Source organism: Elaeis guineensis, chromosome 1, assembly GCF_000442705.2.
Source record: "Elaeis guineensis isolate ETL-2024a chromosome 1, EG11, whole genome shotgun sequence".
Lineage (NCBI taxonomy): Eukaryota > Viridiplantae > Streptophyta > Magnoliopsida > Arecales > Arecaceae > Elaeis > Elaeis guineensis.
Window position 1 is genome coordinate 153,590,662 of NC_025993.2, and position 24,168 is coordinate 153,614,829.

The window sequence follows — 24,168 nt, forward strand, 5'->3', positions numbered from 1 at the left end:
CCCCCCCGAAACCCGGCTCCGCCGTTTCCTAAAGGCGTCGAAGATAAGGACAACCGTCCCTACAGTACTTATAACATCAAAAGCCATTTCCATCAACCAAATCTGGAGTTTATTCGGAAAAGTCTTACGTGGCGAGTGTGGATGAGAGAAAAAAAGCTGTTTGCTCTTTTAAATAAAAGAAACGATTTGACGTCAGGTTGCGTCTTCGTGTCAGAGAGAGACGACTCCGTCCACCAACCTCTCTAATTTCTCTCCAAATGGAGTTCTTTTATTTCCTATTTATCCACCGGCGTTTGTTTCGTCGTCGCGTGGATGAAATGATCTCCGCTGTTCGGCGAGTCCGGCGTGTCCGCTTGCTCCCCCGCCGCTTTCGTTCCCGCGCGTGTCGCCCGACGGCCGGCGAGCACCTACGACCGGAGCTATAGCGCCGCCGGCAGTGGCCGCGGCGGAGGCGCGGATCACGTGGGGCCCGAGAATGAGGAGAGGGGTGCGGCGCCGCGCGGAGTCTGGCGGATGGACAGCGTGACGGCGTCCCCTGGGGACGTGTGGAGGACGAGAGGCATCGCCGCGACACGCCTTGCAAGCGAAGTAATGCTATTTATTGTGATCAGTTAAGGGGGAGTAATACGGAGAGAGAAAGAGAAAGAAGGATTAATTAATTGTCTCCTTTTCCGATCGCTCTCTCCTACCCGTTTTTATTGCTTTCCTTCGTCTCCTCGGTGTGCTCGTTGTTATGTTATGAATTCCGGAGGAATTGGATTTCTAGTCGGTCTCCTTCTCTTCCCCCCAGGTTGTCGACCATGGAATTCCTTTGACACGGCTCCAGGTTTTAGATCTCTTTCCAATACTTGCTCTTGTTTAGACTATGGATTTGAATTAAAGTCTCCTCCCTCTTTATTAAGGCTTTGCATTTTTTGTGTTTCTGGGAGTCTTGGTTACAGATCGGTCGAGATGGGAACCGCCGAGGACCGCCATTTTTTTCCACTCACAAGTTTGCAGATTGGGTAAGTAGAATTTATCTTCTGCTGAGGGTACGATAATTTCTAGTTTCAAAGGGAGATTATGATTGTCTCCGTTTGTTGTTTATCGGACTATTCCATGCACTCCCCTGTTTTCGATCTGATTTTGCTTGTATTCTTGCAATGAATCATCAATCGTTATCCAGTAAATCTTTAAAATTAGCTTGTAATGCCAGCAAGATTTTTCCTTTACGAGATCTATATAATTGTAACTCACGGGAGACAAGCAGAAGATATGGCACGTCTACTGTTCTTCCGCCTAGTTGCTTCTCGTGGAATCAGAGCCTAAGGGTAGAGTAATATATTTTCACTTTCATCACAGATATTGTTTCTGCTACAATTCTAAACGGATGATGCACTTATTTTTTGAATAGGTTTTTAAGGTATAATATCGGCGTTGTTCACTTGCTATTGAAGAGTGATGTATCTAATCTTGTTCATAAAGATTTGCATTATTGACTTGTTTCTCATAATCTTACTGACCTCGAGAATCGTGATCTTAGCATTTTTGCGATTTACCATCTCTAGATCTGACAAGCACCACTTTTATTTGCAGTAACAAAGCTTGATCTACTCAAAATTGTGAGACTATTGGATCGTCTATTGCTATTCTGTAGTTATTTCCTTGATGTTTTTCCAGTGTTTTTTATATTTCGAATGACATTTGTCAGAAATTAGAGCACGTCTGCAGTTTTCTAGCCAAGTAAGCATGATAAATTAGAGATTAGGGCTTCACCTTGTCTTTGATATAAACAATATGATGTTGTCTTAGTCGTGGTCTCCAACTCTCACATTGAATCTATACTTGAACCAAGCTTCGCCCACATGGATACCCCGTCTGTCTCTTTGATTACAAGGATATTATAACATGTTAAGGAAAAGCTGATTTGCGATGGTCTCCCTGTCCCATAAGGAGTGCTTGACTTCCATGTGTTGATATTTGCAGGGGCCTTTTCCTGATTAGACTAAAAGCCTATTTATGCATAAGGGGGTTGTTTAGCAGTTTTAGACCCATGTGCTCCACCAGATATTTCTGTTAAGTGGGTCCAAGAGGCCTTGAACTAGCAGGTTTTTAATTATAAGCATAAGCTCATGGCATCATGAAGGTGGGGGTTGGAGAGATTTACTGACTGCGTTTTGCTGTATTTTGCAGGGATTTACAGTCTTATCTTTCACGTCTGACTCTTTTTCTGGCCACTAAAAGTAATAAGATCTTTATCCTAGTTGACAACCGGCCATGGTTGATTGGCCAGGACACACGACCTGCTCGCCTATGGCAATTGATGGTTACCAAGGTTATGCTGAAAACCACCTTTTTTCTGTGCTTTGATTTTTAAAGTGGCATTATAGATTACTGAACCTTTGTTTCTCTTGTTTCAGTCTAGGTTGTCTCCTTTTGCAAATACTAGAGCTAGGAAAGAGAGAAGGGATATCGGGAAAGGGCTAGATTTCACAAATAGCTCTATGTCCAATCCCATTAAGCAAAAGACACTATATAGATGGTTCTCTGTGATTGATGCTGCATTGTATCAGAAGAAGGCATTGATTCCGGTAAAGAAACTAAAAGATTCTTTTCTGCTGAATAAGGAGTTGCATCACACCTTGTATGGTTTTATTGTTTTCGAAGTAGAATGGGCTCATGTCCGTGGTATAAACTATGTAAATGAACTTCAGGTATCACCACATCTTTGGGTTCAATTTACCAGTTACCTTATCTGCGAATCCAATGGTAGTCATATTGAATTCTAATAGACAGTCAACTTTTTAACTGTCATATTACTTACAGACTGATACATCAATGGCATTGGAGGTTAAGTTAATGAAAAGATGGGAATTTGATAGCATTGAACAAGCATCAAGCTGCATTTCTTCATGGTTTTCTGGGACCTACCATGAGCGTTCTCTCTTGCAAGAGCATCTTGACGGTGTCTCTACTAGAGGTATATAGAACTCAATTACCTTATATATCTTATCATTTTTTTCTATCACTAACAATAGAATTACCTTTACAGGAGATGTATTTTATGATGCTCAGGAAGATATTTCAAACCCTGTTGGGGCTAGTGGGAATGTGAGTGATGAGGAAGATGATGTGGACAAACATTTTTTTGATAATTCTGACTCTGTTCATTCTTCCGAGGAAATTGAAGATACTGTAAGCTCAATTTATACACCACCTCCAGCTTATGGGCCTTGCAAGAGAAGAAAGATAATGAAATCAAAAATGGGAAGGGAGTTTGATGAAGTTTCTGAGGGAGAATACAGTGAAACTATGAGCTCACCAAGAATTTCACGATCCTCATCTTCCCCTAGCAGTGACAGTGAGTGCACAGGTTCATCTTTTGAGGCTACCACTTACAGAGATGTTCTCATTTTGTTCAGATTTAATGATCATGATCTCCCATTTAAGCTGAAGAAAATAATTATGTCTGACTTGAGGCTGCTCACATTGTTAGAATATGGTCTTCCTTCCTGGGTCATTTTCCTTCAGTCATACCCAGTATTTTGCCAAATTTATCGTCCATGGATGTGCCCTCTGGCAAGAGCCTTATATGTCCTGATTTCCATTGTCACTGTCCTTATAGGATTTTATGACTTGTATAAGAATGTTCCAGTATTAAAGGCAACTGCATCACGCTTGTTTGGGCCCTTTTTTGACTGGATAGAAACTTGGGAAATGGTTTCAAGAATTAAGTATTTGGGAACCATGCTTTTTCTTCATAACTTTGAGAAAGCTGTATCATGGTTCCTTATGGTCATGCGTGCCACTAAGTCTCTACTTTCAATTTTGACTAGGCCAATTGCTGGTCCCATTATGGAGCTTGCGGAAATAATTCTTCCTATCTGGAATATATGTCTTGCCACAGTTGAGTGGCTAGGTTCTATAACTTGGATTGTAGTGGGATCATCATGCAGCATCATTGTGGAGATTCTGCAGATTATAGTTTGGCCTTTCTGGCTTGTCTTCAGTACTGCATGGACTGTTGGTATGAATCTAGCTATCTTACATCTTCTTTGATAAGATTTAATTATTTCCTCTTAGAGCTTTTTCATTAAATCTCATATATTGTGGAATGTTGGGGTCTTTTGTTGCAGCAACTTATGTTATATACCCAGTAATTTGGGTCCTTTGGGGAACTTTGACAGCTCCTTTCCGCTTGGTTCTTGCAATAGCAAGTTCTGTAGCGACGCTTTTCATTAACATTTACCATCTCATCAGAGAAAGTTGGTCATCTATTAGTTCCATATTTCAATTAGCATCTGCATCTGAAGCTACTGTGGATGCTTATGAAGCTTCTATGTGGCGATCCCTTTGGAATGACCTTTTTTCTCAGGTTAGAGGACTTGTGGTACTGATATGCCTATGACCATCCATGTTTGATACATCAGAAATACTTATTACTTTTGTCCTTCAGATTTTTCGAGCACTTCGAAGCATTCTTTATGGCTTTGTTGCCTTCTGCGCGACCTGCAATAGACACCGCCTGAGGTATGCAATCCCACAGGCTTTTCAAAAAATATTTTTTAAAAAAGTAGTTATGATAAGTATCTTAATCTTAATTTGCGATCTGAGCATAATATTTGTATAAATGAGATGAGGCTTTCTGTTCAAGATTGAACAGAGATCTTCAACAAATGGGTATGTTCACGTGAATGTCTATTTGTATAGTAACATTTGAATTTATCCATATTTGATTAATGTTTATAGTGGTGTTTTTATATATGTTAATTTTATCCTTAATTGCTTCAAAAGAATTTTTCTTTTTTTTTTTTTTTTGCTTCTTGAGGGAAAAGCTTAATGCATTTGCATTCCTGCATATATGTGCTTATTGGGCTTTGCATGTTTTTGGGAAAGATTTAAAAAATACGAACCAATCTATTTAATTGGGAAGTTGAAATAAACAATGAAAGATGGGAAAGATAACCAGAACCTGCAAACTACAATCAAATAAGAAACTTAATAAATACAACCATGAGTTAGCTAATTCAGAGCACCATCAGGTACATCCTTCCCTGATAATCCCATTCACCACCTCCATTTCTTCGGAAAAATTCTCGGGTACCACCCTGGTCCAAACAACAAAGAAGCCTATGTGTCATTAAACTTGTATTCCTCACTTCTTCAGGGTAATTACAGTGAAAACTACCTGAAAGTTCCAATTCTCTTCTCTAAGTAATAAACATTTTTTTGATTGATTTTGGGTAATTTCCTTTGTTAATGCATTTCGGCATTACTTACTGTAAATTTTAGGGATTGCAACATTTACTGTAGTTCATTTTCCAATATAATGCATATTTGATTACAAGATGACATTCATTGCTGTTCTTTATAATTGGCCTTTGGTGTACAGCATTTACAATTATATAAGGGAGTTCCTTGTACGCATATCTCGTGCTGTCGGTAGTTCAGCACATTCATGTTCTGGTGAAGGCAGGCTGAAACATAAAAAACAGGCTCCTGTAAGTTCCTTCAGATATTTTAGTTAGTAGGTGTGAATTTCTGCAAGAATAATAAAAACTTTTGTTTTTATCTTTGGCTGTTTACCATGAGTATTTCCATTTTAGTCTTATAGATCTATCTTATCCATTTTGGAAAGACATACTTATTTTCTTCTATCGATCAGTTTCTGCTGCTGCAAAAAGATGGATGTGAATTGGAATAACTGTAACAGCTTTTCCCTGAGGTAGGTTAGTTTAGCAAATATCAAGAGCGCTATTTAGGACACCTATTGAATTCAAGCATTGTTTTTCAAAAAAGGGACTCATCTTGAATGTGAAAGAAGGGCATTATCTGATTCATGCTGTGCAGTGGCCTAACATTTAGGTTAATTTTCCTGACCTCAATATCAATGTTCAGAGGACTGTTTTTCCAGCAATTTTCCTTATATTTATAATTTACTTGTGAGCTTAATCTTTTACTATTGATTTTAATATCACTTAAATTTATCCATCATCTGAAAGCAACTGATCTGCTTTCTGAAAGTTGTGGCTGATAACTTTAATGATTGGTCCTTCCACAAAAGAATGTCTCGTTGATGCCTATTAAATGGAGACTATAGCCTATATATATATCATTAGGTATTAGGTTTTCTTTCAGATGGTGGCTTATCATGTGCCAAACAGATAAAGCAGTTTGCTATATCAAGCCTTCCCACCAACCTCTTGGTCTGGACACTTTCAAAGTTTTGGTAAACCATGGAGGGTTGGTACTAGGTCAAGCCACTCCTTCATGGACACTGTCCACCTTCATCATATCAAGAAAACCTGAAGAAATCACTCTTTTGGCGCATGCTTATCTTTGGTTGATGTCCAGAAATTTTGATTTCAAATATCGAATAAAGACATGAACAGTAAAGAATTTTTTTTTCAGCATGAGGTTTATCATTTATGCACAATTTTTGAAACTCTCCTTGTTTTTGTCCCAACGATGCCACCTCTAGATTCCTGGAGTCCTGCTAACAGTGTAGATCACTACCATTCATGAGCTGCATTTTGTGTTGTAGTTGGTAATAAGAACCATCATTGATTGTATGATATAGTCCAGAACTATAGTTATGGATCCGTGATTGAGGTCTCTTTAAGCATTTCTTACAATAGTGAGTGCTTGTTCTGGCTAATTCTACAACCAGGCAGATTATGGGATTTCTAAATTACCTTCACCTACCTTCCATCTCTTTCACGTCTATCTTTGAAGCTAAGATAACCTTTAGCAGTAATATGCATGGGCTATGAAAAAATGAGAAAAACTTAGCCACCCCAATGGAGCCCAATTAGCCATTGCTGTCATTTTTGTAATGTTTTTGTTAGCAACTGTAGTTGTCATATTTCTTTTGGTTCCTTTATCCTTTTACTCGTAAGTTGAGAATATACAAAATTGCATGTCTCGTTTGTGCTTCATGCCTCATTTTCCCCTCATTTTGTGTTCTTTGGTGCAGTTGGAAGAATGCGGAGGATCCATACCGAAGTAAGTTTCCTGATTATCTGGTTTCATCGACTTGAAAACCAGAGGCAACCAGACATTATAGTAGTCGTTACTGAAAATTTCTTCTTCAATGGCAGGCATACCTTGCATTTCCAAGAGAAACTCCGGAGGCGAAGCAGGAGGTGAAAAGTTGGCGATTGACTAGTGAAATATATGACACAGAAGGCCATGGTTAGACAACGGCAACACTGCATTCTTTCATTCTTTTCTTCCCTAGAAATATACAGACGCCCTTCTGTACATATGTTTGAGTGGGTATGCGGTAGCCATCACAGGTTGTATAATGTTATTATTATATATAATTCTGTACTTTTCAATCATCCTGCATGGAGAAGTGTGACAGAGCACAGAGCAGCTGGGAAACTTTGCATATTATTTAGTCCGGTCAAGCTGCAAGAACTGCAGTTTATGCTCTTTGTACTCATTACTGGGGCGGTTTGAATGGAAGTGATAGCACGCGGGGATCCAAAAAGAAGTCTTGGTTGGGGTTGAGGTAAGAGATCCCTTGTCTTGAGGCCAGTATCCCTTACCACTCGGGCATTCATCTCTCTTTAGCTGCCTTACCCCCTGTGATTTCTCGGCAACACGTAAAGAAAATTAAATAGCATGGAGCAACATGTGATTCAGATTTACATTTTGTTTGATTACTTCTCGATGAAAGCTTTCTTTCGATAGCCTATTTTGGCATCTGTCCATGACGTTTGGCCAGATTCAGACAGTGCTAAAAAATTTAGAGTTGACTGCTTGGCGTCCGGATGCGTGCAGTTGGTGGGATGGCGATCCTCAAATCTCATTTGCGCAAAACCTTCTCTCTGTTTTAATTTAGTGGAAATTGATATTGTGATTATGAATGCATTGTGGCTGTTTATATCCATGTTGATCTTTGAATTCCTTTGAAAGCGGATAAACTAATTATGTCAACTAATCAACTAAGGTAGAACCAATTATCTGACATTTCTCCGTGAACAAGTTTCGTTTCCGGATGCAGACATGACCTGTTCTTGCTGTCACATAATGCAATAGCAAATGTGGGCATTTACCATTATCCTTTGTTTTAAATCAGCATTATTCTAAATTACGATATCTTGCATTGTTGTCTATCTTTCTTACGTACATTATAGATATAAATCAGCCGCTACTCCTTTTTGTTTCATTTTCTTATTTAAATAGCAAACACGTTTGGCTGTCGCCATTGGTTTCCATATCTCACGGAGATGTGGGTGGTGGTTGACAGGTTTGGTGCACCTAGCATGTTTCTTTCTGCTTTTACTTTTATTACTTCGATGGTCGGTGTCTAACCACGTTTCATCTCCACCGGAAATAACCTGAGAAGGGGAGGAGAGAGCCAGGTGCCTGCCGGCAAACCGCATGGAATCCCCAGTGGAATTAAGTCAATCAAGGACAGAAACTATGTATATAAAATTTTTTAAGGATAACAAGAAGAACGTCAGTTTATTGGTGCCCACCAACCAAAGAACATTAGGCCAACGCACATGTACCAGTCACATGTTATAGCGATGTGTAAAAGAGCCACCGAGTTTTGTAAAATTAGACGGAACAACCACCGCACCAACCCTCGACATTATTTAACTTGATGTGTGCAACTTGCTAGTATAATGTACTACTAATATTTATGAAGTATGTTTGTGCCTACACTGGCCATGCATGCAGCGCCCATGAATTGCCTAAATTTAAATGACGCATCTCTAACTGGCACGAGGATGATGAATATCTTTTTTTATTTGTACTTTATTCTTATTAATAGTCCTCTACATGTATTTAATTTTTAAGATTTAAAAATATGTATATTTACCCTTTTAGAAACTTCAATTTGTTTCTATCAGGCTGCTGAGAGATCCTTGGCTGTTCTCCACTCTTTTATGCCTCATGCCTACCACTATCAATGTGGAGTTGGTGAAAGATTTATCTATCAAGGACCTTTGGACAGAGAGTCAGAAGACGTGGGACCTCAACATGATATCTAGACTCTTAGATGATAGTTTGGCTGATAAGGTGATGACTTGTGTCATCCCTGCCTTTGATACTCCTCATAGGTTCATTAAGGGACCTACATCATCATCGAGAGCAAAAATCGGGGATCTCTATAAGCTCTTTTGACCAATGCCATCAAAGCTTAGGGATAGTACTTGGGTGTGGAAACCTAGAGTTTTTCCAGAGTTGCCTTGTTCCTATGGAAGGTAATATGTCCCCGAATTTCTTGCCATTCAATTTCAGTGAGATGGGAAATTAGTCTCCCCACTTCTCCCCTTTTCGTGATGATTACCCAGAGATTGAGGAGACTGTACCTCACATGTTATTTCAGTGCCCTAGGGCAGTGGATGTTTAGCATGCCTCAACTGATTACCACTTCTATTGAAGCATTTATGGAGTTCTTTAAAGAATGGTTTCTGAAGAGATCTTTAGAGAAAGAAAGGCCATGGAGGCAGCTTACATTGCTTATGACATCTGACTGAGCTAAAATGGAAGGATATTTGAGCAGAAACATCTTTTCACCAAGACTCAATGTAAGCTTTAGAAATCCTTTGTTAAGTCACGATCGGAGATGTTGAGGGAGATAGGAAAATTTGAGACTCCTTGCGAGCAAGTTTTGTGCTCTCAAAGGATCTTCTTCATATTGGAGCCCCCACCCCTTGGTTACTTAATATCAACTTCAATGGCAATGTTTCTGAGGGAGGCTACATTGGTAGATCAAGATTCGTGATCCAAGGTCAGATCTCATCTTTCTTGGCGCCCGGGAGATGCCATTCATATGACATTACCATTATTTGGCTAAATTGAGAGGCGCATGGGAAGGGACTAGATATGCAGCTAATGTCCTTCGCCCAACTCCATCTTGGAGGGAGATTCCAGCATGGTGGTGAGGTGGGTGATCATAATAGATATGTGGATGCCCACCGATTATTGATTGATATTTAGAGAGCTGCAAGGGTCTAGCGGGTTGTATGTCGGGAGATGAATGGAGTCTCTTATTTGATGGTTATTTATCTTCTGATGATCCACAAAGACTGTACAGTATTTTGTGATGCATCCCATGCACCATAGAGGATCCATGCTCGTCTACTGCTCCAATTATTGCAATATAGAAGACTTTTCAAATAGGTAGTTGTTAGATACCTACTTTTGAGACGAAAGACTTCGGATTTCAGAGGATGGCATCGTGCTTGTCACCAAGCTTTCTTGATCACTAAATGCATCTGAGCATCCAGTGGACGATGGCGTATAAGTTTATCTCATCGTTAACGGTCCACTAAATGCCGCTAAATCTCGTTGTACCCAAAAAAAAAAAAAAAAAAATGCTGATAAAGCTCCTCGCTAATGACCGTGGACGTTGGGAGGGGACCGTTAAGTTAGGCTGCGTTGCTCCACTAGGCGGATATTACGGCTCAAGTGATGGAAAAATCCAAGGGTGCCCTGCGTGCACTAACGTAGCCATGCACGCTACCAACTAATCACTAAGATAATGTTTGGTGATCTAAACAAGAATATTATAATATGAGATCATTATATTTGATTGATCATAATCTAATGATTAAATATTTTTTAATATTTATAAATAATTTATTTGATATTTCAGGAGAATCAAAGATAACTAGTTACATAATACCAAAACTATTCATAATATATTTCACAAAAATATATTTATTAATCATATATAATATATTATTAATAAAATATTAATAATCTTATTAATATATTAAGAATTAATAAATTCTATAAAAATATATTTATTAGTCCTATAAATTATTAATTCCATAAAAATATATTAATTATTATTATAAAATTAATATTTTTACTTATATTTATAATATATTATTTATTAATGTGAATATTTATTTTGATTAAAAAAATAAAGAAATAAAAGTAATATATTAAATATTTTTATTACATAAATATAAAATATAACAATATATTTCTACTCTAATTTAAAATTATCATTAAATCATAATATGATAATATTATAATTAATAATATATATTAATATTATATTAATATATTAATTTTTTATTAAATTGAAAAATATTTTTACCTTTATATTTGAATTTAAAATTACTGTTCGGAAATAATCTTGTATTTTTAATCTCAAATATGGATATTTCTTTGTTAGGTTCAGGGATGATTTGAAAAATAAAAATAATTTAAAATTATTTTTATATAAAATTATTATATTCAATCAAATGCGGTAAACTCATCGTTTCCATTCACGCTATTCTTGCTTTTTGGATGGATCATCCCATGTCAAACGTACCTCTAAGCTGTGGTGAGCTCGTGATGGACGGAGCCCACGCCAATGCGCCTGGGTGATTGGCTGCCTTCGTGGCTGACGTGGATCACGCAGCGTAAGCAATAATTGATTAATTACTCAGACGACGACAGAGATGCTCTGTTACCAACCATGCAGTCCCCACCAAATTTCCCAAAACAATAATAGCGGTCCGTGCCCGTTCCTTATTATCAACCATCTCCGCTTTCTAGTAGTCTCTTCCCTCCCAATTCCCAGTTGTTGTTTAATTAAATCTCGTGACCGTTCTTTCGCACGAGCCAGCTCCGTAAACGGTCGACTTGGTGGGGTCCCGCCTCGCTCGGCGCGCAGGGTGTGTCAGGCCGGGATGCCGATCCGGTCCCAGGCCCTGTGCTCACAAAGTCACTTGATCCCCATCGATTTGTCGCCACGTATCCAAAAAGAAATTAACAATACCCGTCCTACATTTGCCATTCAAGTCATCCTCCGTTATCAGCATTCGGCACCACTCACTGTTGTCAGGCCAAGACCAGCAGATCTATACCGTACCCATGTCGGGCCCACTACCCAGCTCCACCCCCTACGTGGGTGGGCCCCACCACACTCCCGCCGGAGGAAACAAAAGAAGGACCAGCTTAAAGCCTCGTCCCTCCCCATCTCCTCCGCGGAGCCATTCATTCCCTTTCTTTCCAAACTCAGCCCCCAAACCTTCTCCCTCCTTAGAAAAAGAGACCCTTTTTCTCCCCATTCTCCTCCCACATGCTCTGTTTGTCGCAGAGCATGGGGCCTCTTAGCGTTTGTTTCCTCCTCCTCTTCTTCTCTGTCACCCCCTTCTTCCCCTCCTCCGGTGAGTTTAAAAACCCAACTTAGTTTCTCTCTTTCTTTTACCCTCATTGTGCCATATACTTACAACATACATATTAATGTGTTTGTTTTGCTTCTTCTCTAACTTTTGGGAGCGCAGAGGCCGGAGCCATAGGAGTGAACTATGGACGTGTGGCGAATAATCTCCCGCCAGCGGCGAAGGTGGTGCAGCTCCTCAAGGCCCAGGGCATCGAGCAGGTCAAGCTCTACGACGTCGACCCCACCGTCCTCCGCGCCCTCGCAGGTACCGGCATCCGGGTGGTGGTCTCACTACCCAACGAGCAGTTAGCCACCACCGCCTCTCGCCAGGGCTTTGCCCTTGCCTGGGTCCAGCGCAACGTGGCCGCCTACCATCCCGCCACTCGGATCCGGGCCATCGCCGTGGGGAATGAGGTCTTCGTCGACCCCCGCAACCTGACTGCCGCGCTCGTCCCGGCCATGCAGAATGTCCACGCCGCCCTCGCCCGCCTCGGACTCGACGGCGACGTCAAGGTCTCGTCCCCCCTAGCTCTGACCGCGCTCCAGAACTCCTATCCCTCATCGGCCGGCTCATTCCGGTCCGACCTGGCCGAACCGGTGATGAAGCCCATGCTGGAACTCCTCCGCCAGACCGGCTCCTACCTCATGGTCAACGCTTACCCATTCTTCGCCTACGAGGCCAATACAGACGTCATATCCCTGGACTACGCCCTCTTCCGCCCCAACCCGGGGGTGCTCGACTCTGGGAGCGGGCTCAAGTACTACAGCCTGTTGGACGCCCAGATCGACGCCGTGTTCGCGGCAATGTCAGCCCTCAAGTACGACGATGTTAAAGTCGTGATCTCCGAGACTGGGTGGCCGTCGAAGGGGGACGCGAACGAGACAGGGGCAGGGGCGGCGAACGCGGCGGCTTACAACGGCAATCTGGTGCGGCGTGTGCTGTCAGGGAACGCCGGGACGCCGCAGCGGCCGCAGGCGGACCTGGACGTCTACCTGTTCGCTCTCTTCAACGAGGACCAGAAGCCGGGGCCCACCTCCGAGAAGAACTACGGCCTCTTCTACCCGAACGAGGAGAAGGTGTACGACATCGAGTTCACTTTAAGCGGCGGCGGTGGTGGTGGTCTAAGGTGGCAAGAGGACAGGGGAAGAGCGAAGGGCGGAGGTGACGGCTCCTCGTCCCCGTCACCGTCGACGTCGACGGGGAGTGGGAGAGTATCGGCGAGCTCGACGGGAGAGAAGTGGTGCGTGGCGAACGGAATGGTAGGAAGACAGAGGCTGCAGGCGGCACTGGACTACGCGTGCGGGGAGGGAGGGGCGGACTGCAGGCCGATCCAACGCGGGGCAGATTGCTACGAGCCCAACACGTTGGAGGCCCACGCCTCATACGCCTTCAACTCCTACTTCCAGAAGAAAGGCCGAGGGGTCGGCACCTGCGTGTTCGAGGGCGCGGCCTACGTCGTCTCCCAGCCCCCCAGTGAGTAGTTTTCCCTTCCCTTCCTTTCCCTTCCCTTCCCTTCATCCTCTGTTAGCTAGCTCGCAAGCTTGGGAAGTTTTAGATCAGATGATTGTTCCTGACCGTTGGATCGTTACGATATCGCTTAGATCAATATGATTAATCAAGGTAGAGCTCGTTTGGTAGCAAAGGTTCTCGAGCAAAGGTCTGTGTACTTCTGCAGTCTTCCGTCGCTGTTGACGCTGCTAGTGCCAGCCAGTGCGGTATGTACGGTCACGAGACAGTGCGTTGTCCCACGGCACGATGCCATGCGTCTTAGCTATTTCTGTGTCGCGTTGTGCAGTACATTGGGGAGAGGAATTGGCGCGGTTTGCGTTGCTTTTTCTTCCCTGGTCCGGCCCCTGAATCAGGGGTTGGTACGAATCTCGAAATCTCCGTTCGTCTTCCCCTCTAAAGCTTTTCTTTTAACCCGGCATAGGATGCTTTAGCCCATTCATGGTGATTACTAGTTAGTGGTGGACCAGTGGAGGTATAGATTTAAAAGTACATATTGGATAATCGATAAACCTGTTTACATTTGACGCAGCACGTTGGATGCGCCTTGATATAGCTTTATAATTACTAACGAGTGACACATTTGTTTGTTAATCATTGCAGAGTTTGGGAAGTGTACTCTCCCTGCTGGACCTTGAATAACAAAGGAGGCCAGAGAAGCGGAGATCACAGGTAGAGGAGCGAGATGGTCAGGAATGATAAGAATCTCTGCTGCCGCGGCTGACTGCTGCTGGGTGGTGGTTGGAGGTCATCAGGGGCAGCTTGGATTCTGAATATATATATATATATATGTATATTATTTTTTTTATTTTTTTTTATTTTTTTTTTGTAATGTGACTCTATTACTTTGTGGCAGATAGGTAGCATGTGAACCAGTGTAGCAGTTGTTTGACTCTTGTCGCCTTTTATCATTCATTTGCTAACGAACTGAACTTTAGTGGTGGATAGCTTGTGTACAAGCAGAAGTTCTACCCATGGGAGCTCTTATGACTGTTGGTATTTTATAGTTGGATCTGGCTGTAATGCATTAGTGGTGGAGTACTGGTCATGTCTTCTCAAAAGTGCATGTCATTTTATAATCAACTATGTTGTTGGGAACTTGGATCTGAATGTCTTTGTTGCGAGGTTGGACACCGTCGCCTCGACGAATTGTGGTAACTGATCTCGGCATTGGGTACATGAAAATGGCTGAATAATTCGTGGCTTGCATAACGAGCTTGGTTGAGCTTATGTGAAGATTTATTAATTAGGTATTACCAACCACCCGTGCTATCTGATCGAGCACTTTATTGTCAGTCTGTTCGGTATTTACATGGGTGTTAACGATATTATCAGTTAATTACTCGGAATCTTCCCGTAATCGCATAAATCATGTCTGCTAGAGTTTCATAGTGCCGGCAGCCTTTAGATTTTTTTTTTTTGGGAATCAGAGGGCTAGATGCCCCTCCCACGATTATCATCAAGTAATTGAAGTCGAGTGAGGGATGCAGAGTTAAAACAAGATGCAAAAGAACTAAAAGAGGAGCATCAAGTGAATGCCAATGCTCTCTATCTGACATAGCTCCTAAAATTTTTGTCCGGCGGCTCAGTCTGTTGAATCAAACAGATTCGACAATGATATATATATATATATATATATATATTAGCAAAATTACTGACCAATCAGCTCTTCAAATGATCAATAAACGATCACAACTTGATCTGATCTCAATCCGTCTAAAAAGATATGTCATGACCGACTAACATGATAAAGCAAGTACTCAAATCATGACATATTTGATAAGATATATTTTTATAAAGTATTTAAATTGCTTGTTTGATAATCTTGTAATCTCAATCACAAAGATTCTCATATTGGTCTCCATGAATACCAAACACAAGGGATTCTCAAATACAAAAGAGGAAACCTCACACAATACTTTTCTCTCTCTCTCTCTTTCATATTTTCTATTTTCTCTTGAAATTTTATCTAACTTAAACATTTTGATCTCCACAGAATACATCCAATAAACTGCTAACTGTTTTCTATGATTGCGGATCCACTTCAATTCCAAGTTACACTCCTCCAGCTCCATCAAGTAGGGCAGTCTACTGTCTGACTGGGTTTTGAGTAGCAACACCATCCAACACTGAATTTATGTGAGTAGCAACATGGGATGGTAAGCAGATGGATTAAAGGAACAGAATTCTATAATAGGACACTAATATATGAGAAGGGATTCCAAGAAGGCCCTTTATTTTTTCATAAACGTCTCAAATGAACGTATGCCATCCATCAAAAAGATACAAATACCATAATAAAAATGATTTTTGACAGTAAATTGCTTGTGATATTTCTTATTATATACCACTAAAATCTAATTTTTTGCTATATTTTGATAAACATGCCGCTATCTTTCAATAAATATTTTTTAATTAGAGGTACTTTATTATAAATATCACTATAAATTTATATTTTACGGCATATTACTTAAAGTTCAGAAAATCAGAATTACTATTATGATATTTAACTAATATGCCGATAAATAATATCATAATTTAAAAAATTTTAAAAAATTACCGCTAAATCTTAAATTATTAATTTTTATATAGGATTTGATTTAGTCATACCAATCTCATAAAATATGTTATTATACATATATATTCTTAGGATCACTTATTGATGATATGAATGTATGTTAATAAGTTAAATAAATTATATTTATATATTAATAATATAAGTTATAGATTAGTGGTTAGTGGTTAAAAGCTTACCATTTAAACAAGAAATCATTTGTTTGAACCCTTCCTTCATTGTAATTCTAGGATATATTATTTATTTTTTGATAATTTTTATCAATATATAAAAAATACTGACATTAATATTTTAAAGGCACTTACATGTGCCACTAAAATAAAAATTTTTATCAATTTTTTGTTAAAAATGTCAATAATTAATTACCAACATCATCTTAAGATGATACATAAAAAAATGCCATAAATATGCCATTAAAAATGTTTGTAGCATTCTTTCTAGCTCATAGCAGTATTTAAAAATACTGCTAATGGCCATTTTTGTTATAATAAAAAGAATACGCCGGTTATGCACATATTCATGATATATTCATAAATAAGAGAATTTGATAATATAATTTTTCTTCTACTAGTCACAAAAGATGCATATTAGAAATAATCAAGCAAATGCTACATTTCGGAACTGACCATAGCTGAGGCAAACTGATCAATGAGAGAACAACGTTAAGCCTTTGACTAACCAATCAAAGACTACCATGTAGCCAACCCGAGGCATGTGGAGAATCCCTCAAATTTCAAACTCTTCTCTTAACTGGTGACAATTCCACTGTACTTGTGAATGGTTTCCATGAATGCATAATGAATGAGCAAGATGTATGGAGCAAGATGAGTGACCATGCCAGAACGCCTACATGTAATATAATATTCAGAATGCACGATCAATTACCAAAAACTATTGGTCTGTGCGTCTGATTTCACCGATGATGATACTGACTCTTGCCTATATAAATAACTCCCGAGAGATTCTCGAGATAAGTACTCTTAAGCGTTTTTTTATTTCCTTACACTACTACTTCACCGCTCTCATAATACCTCTTTTGTATCTTTTAGAATTTGTCCATCTTAAGCATCATCAGAGGATCTCCTATTAGATACTTTTCAACAAGAAAATTTCTCATCTTTGCTATTTTAGATCGAATATGATGTCAAAGTAAAGGTCCAAGCATGCTCTTTACCATTCAACATCATCTTGGAAATGGCCACCGTCAATGCTATCACCATCCAAGTGCAGAAGCCATTGAACCATCTAAGCACTCCAGTAATCTAGCTAGCTCGGTGTCTTGGTCGGGCTGATTCCAAATGGCAACAACAATCAATCTTCTTCACTTTCAAATACCTAGAAAATCTTAAAGTTAGTTTCACTTGCTGTTTGACCAATATCATCCATCTTCCTTCTCTCTCTTCTCCTCAAAACCTTTTCCAAGCTGATGACATGGAAGAGAGGACGCGGCCATAACCATTACCATTTCTCTGCGACCAATGCATCAGACTCTAATTCTCCATAGTCTCCCCTACAAACACCTCAGCCTTCTCCTTCACCCCCATTCCACTAGAATTTTAAGTTTCAGCGCCAACAAAAGCTTGTGATTCATTCTCTTTGACGACCTTCTCTTATTTCAAAATTGAACAGAAGACGAGCAGAAACATGCTAGAGGTGTGCCAGTCCCTCTTGTCCTGTCAAATAGCGTGACGAAAAGTCTTGACCATTCTGCATTTTTCCCAAGGATGCAGCCCATAAGGCCCCAAAGATAATTTCAAACCAAGAGAGAGTCCTTCAACTTTTATCGAATTAAACTCCCTTAGGGTCACTAAATCATAAGACAAGCCTCAACTGGATGGCGACGTTTAGTTATTTATGGTTCTTTTAGATCAAGGTGAGCGTAGAATCACTATTCGATTCTCATTACTATTGACAGACCGTACTTATTCAGAAGCTCGTTCAGGTTTAAAAAGTTCTGGACCTTCTATCTAAGATCATGGGATCTAATTAGGAAGGTTTAAAGGATGTTGATTCACAGAGATATGAGATATCGGATGACTTGAAGACTGGGGTTGGCCAGATGCAGACTTCTTCGATGGAACCAGCTGGAGCTTGGTAACATCTTCAGATAGATCGAAGGAGTGGGGGCGAATATTCCAAAGTTACAGATGAGAGAGGACCTGAAGGGGGCCTCTTGGAGCCTGATTTAAAGGAGCTTCATCATAAGATCTCGATGCACCATTTCTTGCTGAGATAGCAGGAGACGATGTGGAGATAAAAGTCCAAGATTCAGTAGATCAAGAAAGACGTTGGAATACTAGGTTCTTTCACCAGTCCATTATGATATGGAGATCTAGCAACCACATTAGGTAGTTAAGAAAGAGTGATGGCACTTTGGTGGATGGCAGTGAGGAGATTAGGGGGTAGACCTTTTAGTTCTTTAGATCAAGATGGACGGTGCCTTTAGGCAAGGATGTCCCACTTCAGGGGTCCCAGCCCATAACCCATGTCTCCGATTAGGAGAATGAGATCCCAACTCGTTTAGTGTCTGTTTAGGAGGTGTGAAGGGTTCTATGATCTCTTGGGGAGGACAAAACCCTGAGGCGGATAGTTTTCCCCCTCTCTTCTTCCATCGGTATTGGTCTATTATTAGGGGAGAGGTGATGGAGATGGTGTAGATGGTTTTCGACTTCAGAGATCTCCTTGAGGAGTGGAAGATGACTTTAATCATCCTCATGGCGAAGCGCCCTGATGCATCTAATATAGGATACTTCAGACCGATCAGTCTCTGCAATACACTCTACAAGGTGTATGCCAGGGTCTTGGTCGAATGGTTGAAACTGATGGTGCGATGCTTGATCAATCCAGAGTATGATGCCTTTGTCATTGGCCATTACATCATCGATAATATCTTATTGGCTTAAGAGTTCATGCATGATCTGCGACATGCTCCCGCTCGTCACAGCCTCATGCAATCAAGCTGGATATGGAGCGGACTTATGATTGGATGAGCTGACATTTCCTACGATGGCATTTCCGGAGTTTGACTACCAGAATAGGTAGATTAGTTGAATCATAAACTACGTGGAGACTTTGAGTTTTGCCATGCTGATCAATGGTGCCCCGACGAAGTCTTTTCACTCGATGGTCGGACTTCGCCAAGATTGTCATCTCTCTTCCTACTTATTCATTTTATGTGCTAATGCTGTCTCGAACATTGAGGACGGTGGTTCAGGGATCAGAGCTGATATCTTACTGGCCTATCCTTACGGTATAGTCTCTCTTGTACCTCCTCTTTGCAGACGACAATCTTCTAATCGGCTAAGCTTTGATTCAAAATGCGACGTGCTTCGCATCCATTGTCGAAGCATATTGTCAGGCTTCGGGTAAGTGTGTGAATATGTAGAAGTCTACTATCATCTTCAGCCCTAAGACGGAGGTCTAGATGAAGCAAACTTTTGAGGACCGTTTGGGGATCCAGGAGCAGACCCGGGCCTTGATCTATCTAGAGGTTCTTATTACAGATCAGCATCTTCAAAGGGCTGACTATAGACCTATGGAGCAGTGTGTCCAGGATCATCTCAAGGGCTGGCAAGCCAATGCTTTCTCTATGATAAGTAGAACAACTCTTGTGAAATCGGTTTTGAGCACCATTCCGATCTATCTCTTAGCGAATATGGTTGTGCCAAGTTCTTATCTTCAGATAATGGAGTAGCTATTCTGAAACTTCCTATTAGGCTCGAGACTTGATAGTCGGGGGCTCTATTTGTTATCCTGAGAGGTGGTCTACCGACTTGTGAGGGATAGGGGTCTGAAGATTTAGTTTTTTTCATTAGGAGAGAGGTTATGATTGCTAGACATGCTACTAGATTCCTAATACAATCGGACTGCTTATGGAGCAGGATGATGAGGGCCCAGTATGGGGCATGGGATCAGGGATCCGTTAACATGGCTCGATGTAGATACTCCTTCATCTGGAAGGAGATCTGTGCCAGGGTGCCTGTAGCTCTTGCCCAGGTAAGATGGTTGATTGATGAAGGAGAGTCAGTGTTTATGACCCAGGATGCTTGAATTTTTAGCTTATCTCTCACCCGTTGGCCGACTTACGTCAGCATGGAGTTGAACGTCCAGGCTCGAGTCTGTGACCTAATCAATGCCGATGGTAAGGCCTGGAGAATACAGAACATGTATCGTCTCTTCGATGGTGCGCTTGTTGATCGGATCCTCTTTATCCTGATTCCTATCCACCGCAGTCAAGATTTAAGAGTGTGGGATCGGTCATGTGGCCCTAAGATCCTCACGAGATACATGTCTGAGATGTGCAGGCCTGTGGTGTGCAAGAGAATCGAGGCAGCTTGGATCTGAAGAGTGGCTGCTTATCTCAGGATGAGGTTTTTTGTCTGGAAGGTTGCTTAGGATCAGCTTCCAACATGTATGCTTCTCAAGGATAGGGGTATGGAGATTCTGATTTTCTGCCCAGTCTGTAGGTTGGAGGATGAGACTACTGAGCGTGCTTTCCTGCAATGTCTTTGTGGGCGAGGTTGATTTGGAAAAGGACGAGTAGTCAGCCATGGGAGGAGAACAGTGGCCCTTGGTTGGACCTCTTTTTGGATGTGATCCGTTGGAGCATTGCTGAGGGGTCAACTTGTACCTAGGGTGGTTGGATGACATATGTCATCTATTAGATTTGGTTTGTCAGGAATAGCTTGGTCTTCAAAGCAGAGGTGGTCTTTACTCACTGGATGGTAGAGAGAGCCTTTTGCTTGGCTACTGCGTATAGCCGATTTGACACTACTAGTCTAATCCTTGTTGCCTCTGAATCTTGAGGCTCCCATACTGCTCCTGCAGTGATCTGACGAGTTTTATTATTTTTTTTTCAGAGTTTGTCAAGGTTAACTTTGACAGCAGCATTAGCGAGAGCAAGGGCCAGAGGTGGTGCTGGTTTTATCATCTAGGATTCGAAAATCAGGCTTCTAGAGGCGAGGGGCTTACATATCTTCGAGCCTTCTATCTCGAAAGTTGAGTTTTATGTTGTTTGGGTAGACATTATCTGTGCTAAGTAGGAACTTCGGATGGAGAGGATTTTCATTGAAGGTGATTCTTCCACTGCCATCTACTGAATTCGATGTGATACGAAGTAGTTGGAGGCCCATCCACTTCTTTGAGACATATGGATTTTTCTATGAGACTTTACTATCATGCCTGTTCAGTATGACTTTTGGAAAGGAAACAGCGCCGCCGATGGGTTCGCTTCCTACATAGTTGAGCACATCGATGACTGAAAGACATGCAGGCATATCTTGCAGGATATTTTATTTTTTAATTTTTTAAGATGTATTCACACTAGAATAGTAGTACCTGTTTGTATCAAAAAAAAAAAAAAAATCAAGGCGAATGTTTTTTTTTTTTTTTTTTTTTAAGTAAGAGGCGAGTGCTTCTTCGGACTCGTGGGCATCAGCTGTCCTGTAAAGTACTGTACAAGGCAAGAGACAACAGAACTGTCTGGCTCTACGAACGTAAACTTGAGTCAACAAATAAATCAAGCAATCACGCATTGGTAGCGCAGGACTCAAAGTGGAGGCGACAAAATGTTCTTCCGAGCAAGCAGGAAAGTCAGAAATATCAACATTGCGGAGGTCTGGATTAGCTTTTGTCATTAGATTGATTGTGAATGGAAGTCGAAGCATAGAAGAATAGTCATTTACTAATTTTCAAGAGTTTGTTTAGATGAATAAATTGAAAATTCTATTAGATTCATAAATTGAATCAGTAACCATAGAATGTTTTTTGCCCCTTGATCCAAACAGACTCTTAAGCAGAAATTTTTTTTTTTATATAGTTTGATATCATCTACTTGGCAGTAAGATGCTCTTTAGGATTAGTTAAAAAGCGCTCGGGGGAGTTTGATGCCGATTTCTCTACCTACACAAGTTTGGATCGAAGAAATTTTTACTAATTAGCAACCATGATGTAAGATTGTGAGTTAAATATTTAGAATAATAGCGGGAAAGGCATCTTTTTGGCATTTCAGATATAAACAAACTTTTATGATGAGGACATAAGCCAACGAGATATGCTTGCCAATCCATTAACTCGAATCTTGTTGGCCAAATAGCTGACGTCTTAGACCAAGGCATGAACCAAGGAGGTGCTTGCCAATCCATGAACTCGAATCTTGTTGGCCAAATAGCTCACGTCTTATGCTAACCACTCTTGTCCAACATTTCATGCTTTTGGAAGTTTCATGATAATTTATCCAGTGCGTCACGTACGTGCCTAGTTAGCGAGATACCCTAATAGAGTTGTTACGTGCTCTCTTTTTTAATTGGTAGATGCGTGTCTTTCGAAGTGTCCCATCCGAATATCAGGTACGAAGAACGCAAAGAAACACATCCCATCACGAGGCTAGCGTGAAACACCGTGTGTCGAGTCAATTTCTGCATCCTTCTATCGAGAAAGTTGTCTGGGTTGCTAAAAATAATTTTTGAATTGTGCTCAAACTCGATATGATTATGTTTTAAAAATAGAATACATCATTTGAAAAGTTGAACCCAAAGTCGCACCACGGATGGCTCTACCCACGACAAGGCTAAGGGCAACAACAAGCCAAAGTCCACATCATGCCAAGTTGAAAAGAGAGAAGGAATGAAACGTTTGCTAACATCTGGACACAAAGGCATGGATTTAAGGAAAAGGGAATTTAACACGCATCGGACTAAGTGATCTGATTATGAGCTCTTAGATCTTCTTGGAGAAGAAGCGTTTCATATACGGATCATGCATAATTTACATATTCAGAAGATTATCATAAACTGTGTTCTATGCTCATGTCAACATGAATTAAGAAATCGTGCTCTTGGATTTGTGTTAATTTGTGCACAAAACACAGTTTCTATATTTTGGTTATGTAACCATGGAATAGTCAGACATGTAGGACCAGGACCGGTCCTGACATTTGTTAGAGCTAGGGCTAAATAAAAAAATAAGATTTTTTCTATTAAAAATTAATATATTTTAAATATTAATTATCATTGAAAAATTAATCTACGTGCAATAATTTTCTATAGATATATTCGTTAAACAGTATATAAAACTCATCATTAATATATTTAATTATTTTTCTTATTATAATATTGTAAAAAATCATCCTTGCATTCTATTGGAACATCAATACAAGATCTAGATCTGGAGCTTGAGACGGTCACCCAATTTGACCTGTCCCAGGACCGGTCCTGTGTAGGACCCAACCCACCCATAACCCAGCACCTGTGCAAGGCCAAGACCCCTTCAAAAACTGGTGCCGTGTCGGTTTGAGTACCCAGCGTGATGCCACCGCCCAAAAACCGAGCCATATGGCCTCAGACAGAGAGAGAGTGGTGGCCTCCAGTCAAAAAGAGTCAGGGGCAAGCAAAATTATTTAGAGAGAACCTGGATTAAAAAGAGTATCTTTTTCGTGGTGACATAAATATTTACTAGCATTATCATACATTTTTCTTTCCTACTTTACTGGGGCACTGAGATACGCTCCATGGTCCATAGATTCGTGAATCCCTTTTTTTTCTCTCACAATCTTCTGGACATTGAAATCAAAATATTAAAAAGGAAAAGAAGGAAGAATGATAGGCTTACCTGTTGGTTAGTCAAAATACTTTCCATTGATTTCACGTGATATTCAGATTTTGTCTCGCCCCCAAAAATCTTTTTATGAAAAGCAGTCACGTTTCTGGTTACTTTGCTGAACTTGTTTACGTCACCTTGGTTCTTCCTTTTTCTCTGTTTTTTTTTTTTTGGTAAAACCTTGGTTCTTCCTTAAAGAACAAGGGATAGAGGATGAATTTTTGGGTGGCAATATACTATCAAGTAATTGCTTGCATGATGTTGGACTTGCATTGGCTAAACAAAGATACAAAAGAAGGACAGGTGAAATGAGGTGTCAATCGGCCAACCCAGGACTGATTTCTTCCTGCACCACAAACATCATATACCCAAAACCTATCCTGA

General features: G+C 40.7%; 2 protein-coding genes across 6 annotated transcripts; both read left to right on the plus strand.

Annotated features, from left to right (window-relative positions):
• Positions 1 to 272: 272 nt before the first annotated feature.
• LOC105039090 (uncharacterized) lies at positions 273 to 7,322 on the plus strand. 5 transcript variants are annotated; one of them, XR_003799878.2, is made up of 12 exons: positions 274 to 826; positions 942 to 1,004; positions 2,173 to 2,314; positions 2,400 to 2,693; positions 2,806 to 2,959; positions 3,032 to 4,006; positions 4,116 to 4,354; positions 4,436 to 4,509; positions 5,372 to 5,480; positions 5,645 to 5,704; positions 6,956 to 6,984; positions 7,080 to 7,322. XR_003799878.2 is itself a non-coding variant. In XM_019848476.3 (11 exons), exons 2-11 carry the CDS (start codon positions 952 to 954, stop codon positions 7,126 to 7,128), a joined length of 2,118 nt encoding a protein of 705 aa, XP_019704035.1. In that variant the 5' UTR covers positions 274 to 826; positions 930 to 951; the 3' UTR covers positions 7,129 to 7,322. The 5 variants fall into 5 exon arrangements, 4 of the variants coding, with proteins under 4 accessions (XP_010913391.1, XP_019704035.1, XP_010913390.1 ...); XM_019848476.3 differs by lacking the exon at positions 5,645 to 5,704 and having other exon boundaries at positions 930 to 1,004; XM_010915088.4 differs by lacking the exon at positions 5,645 to 5,704.
• Positions 7,323 to 11,907: 4,585 nt separating this feature from the next.
• On the plus strand, positions 11,908 to 14,692 carry LOC105039091 (glucan endo-1,3-beta-glucosidase 12). The gene is made up of 3 exons (XM_010915091.4): positions 11,908 to 12,110; positions 12,228 to 13,580; positions 14,217 to 14,692. Exons 1-3 carry the CDS (start codon positions 12,023 to 12,025, stop codon positions 14,249 to 14,251), a joined length of 1,476 nt encoding a protein of 491 aa, XP_010913393.2. The 5' UTR covers positions 11,908 to 12,022; the 3' UTR covers positions 14,252 to 14,692.
• The last annotated feature ends 9,476 nt before the right edge of the window (positions 14,693 to 24,168 follow it).

Bases quoted from the DNA above. Each gene is read 5' to 3' on its own strand.
- LOC105039090 (XM_019848476.3), top strand. From the start codon at position 952: ATGGGAACCGCCGAGGACCGCCATTTTTTTCCACTCACAAGTTTGCAG. The intron at 4,510-5,371 runs GTATGCAATCCC...TTTGGTGTACAG, and splicing joins TGCAATAGACACCGCCTGAG to CATTTACAATTATATAAGGG. The intron at 6,985-7,079 runs GTAAGTTTCCTG...CTTCAATGGCAG, and splicing joins TGCGGAGGATCCATACCGAA to GCATACCTTGCATTTCCAAG.
- LOC105039091 (XM_010915091.4), top strand. From the start codon at position 12,023: ATGCTCTGTTTGTCGCAGAGCATGGGGCCTCTTAGCGTTTGTTTCCTC. The intron at 12,111-12,227 runs GTGAGTTTAAAA...TTGGGAGCGCAG, and splicing joins CCCCTTCTTCCCCTCCTCCG to AGGCCGGAGCCATAGGAGTG. The intron at 13,581-14,216 runs GTGAGTAGTTTT...TAATCATTGCAG, and splicing joins CGTCGTCTCCCAGCCCCCCA to AGTTTGGGAAGTGTACTCTC.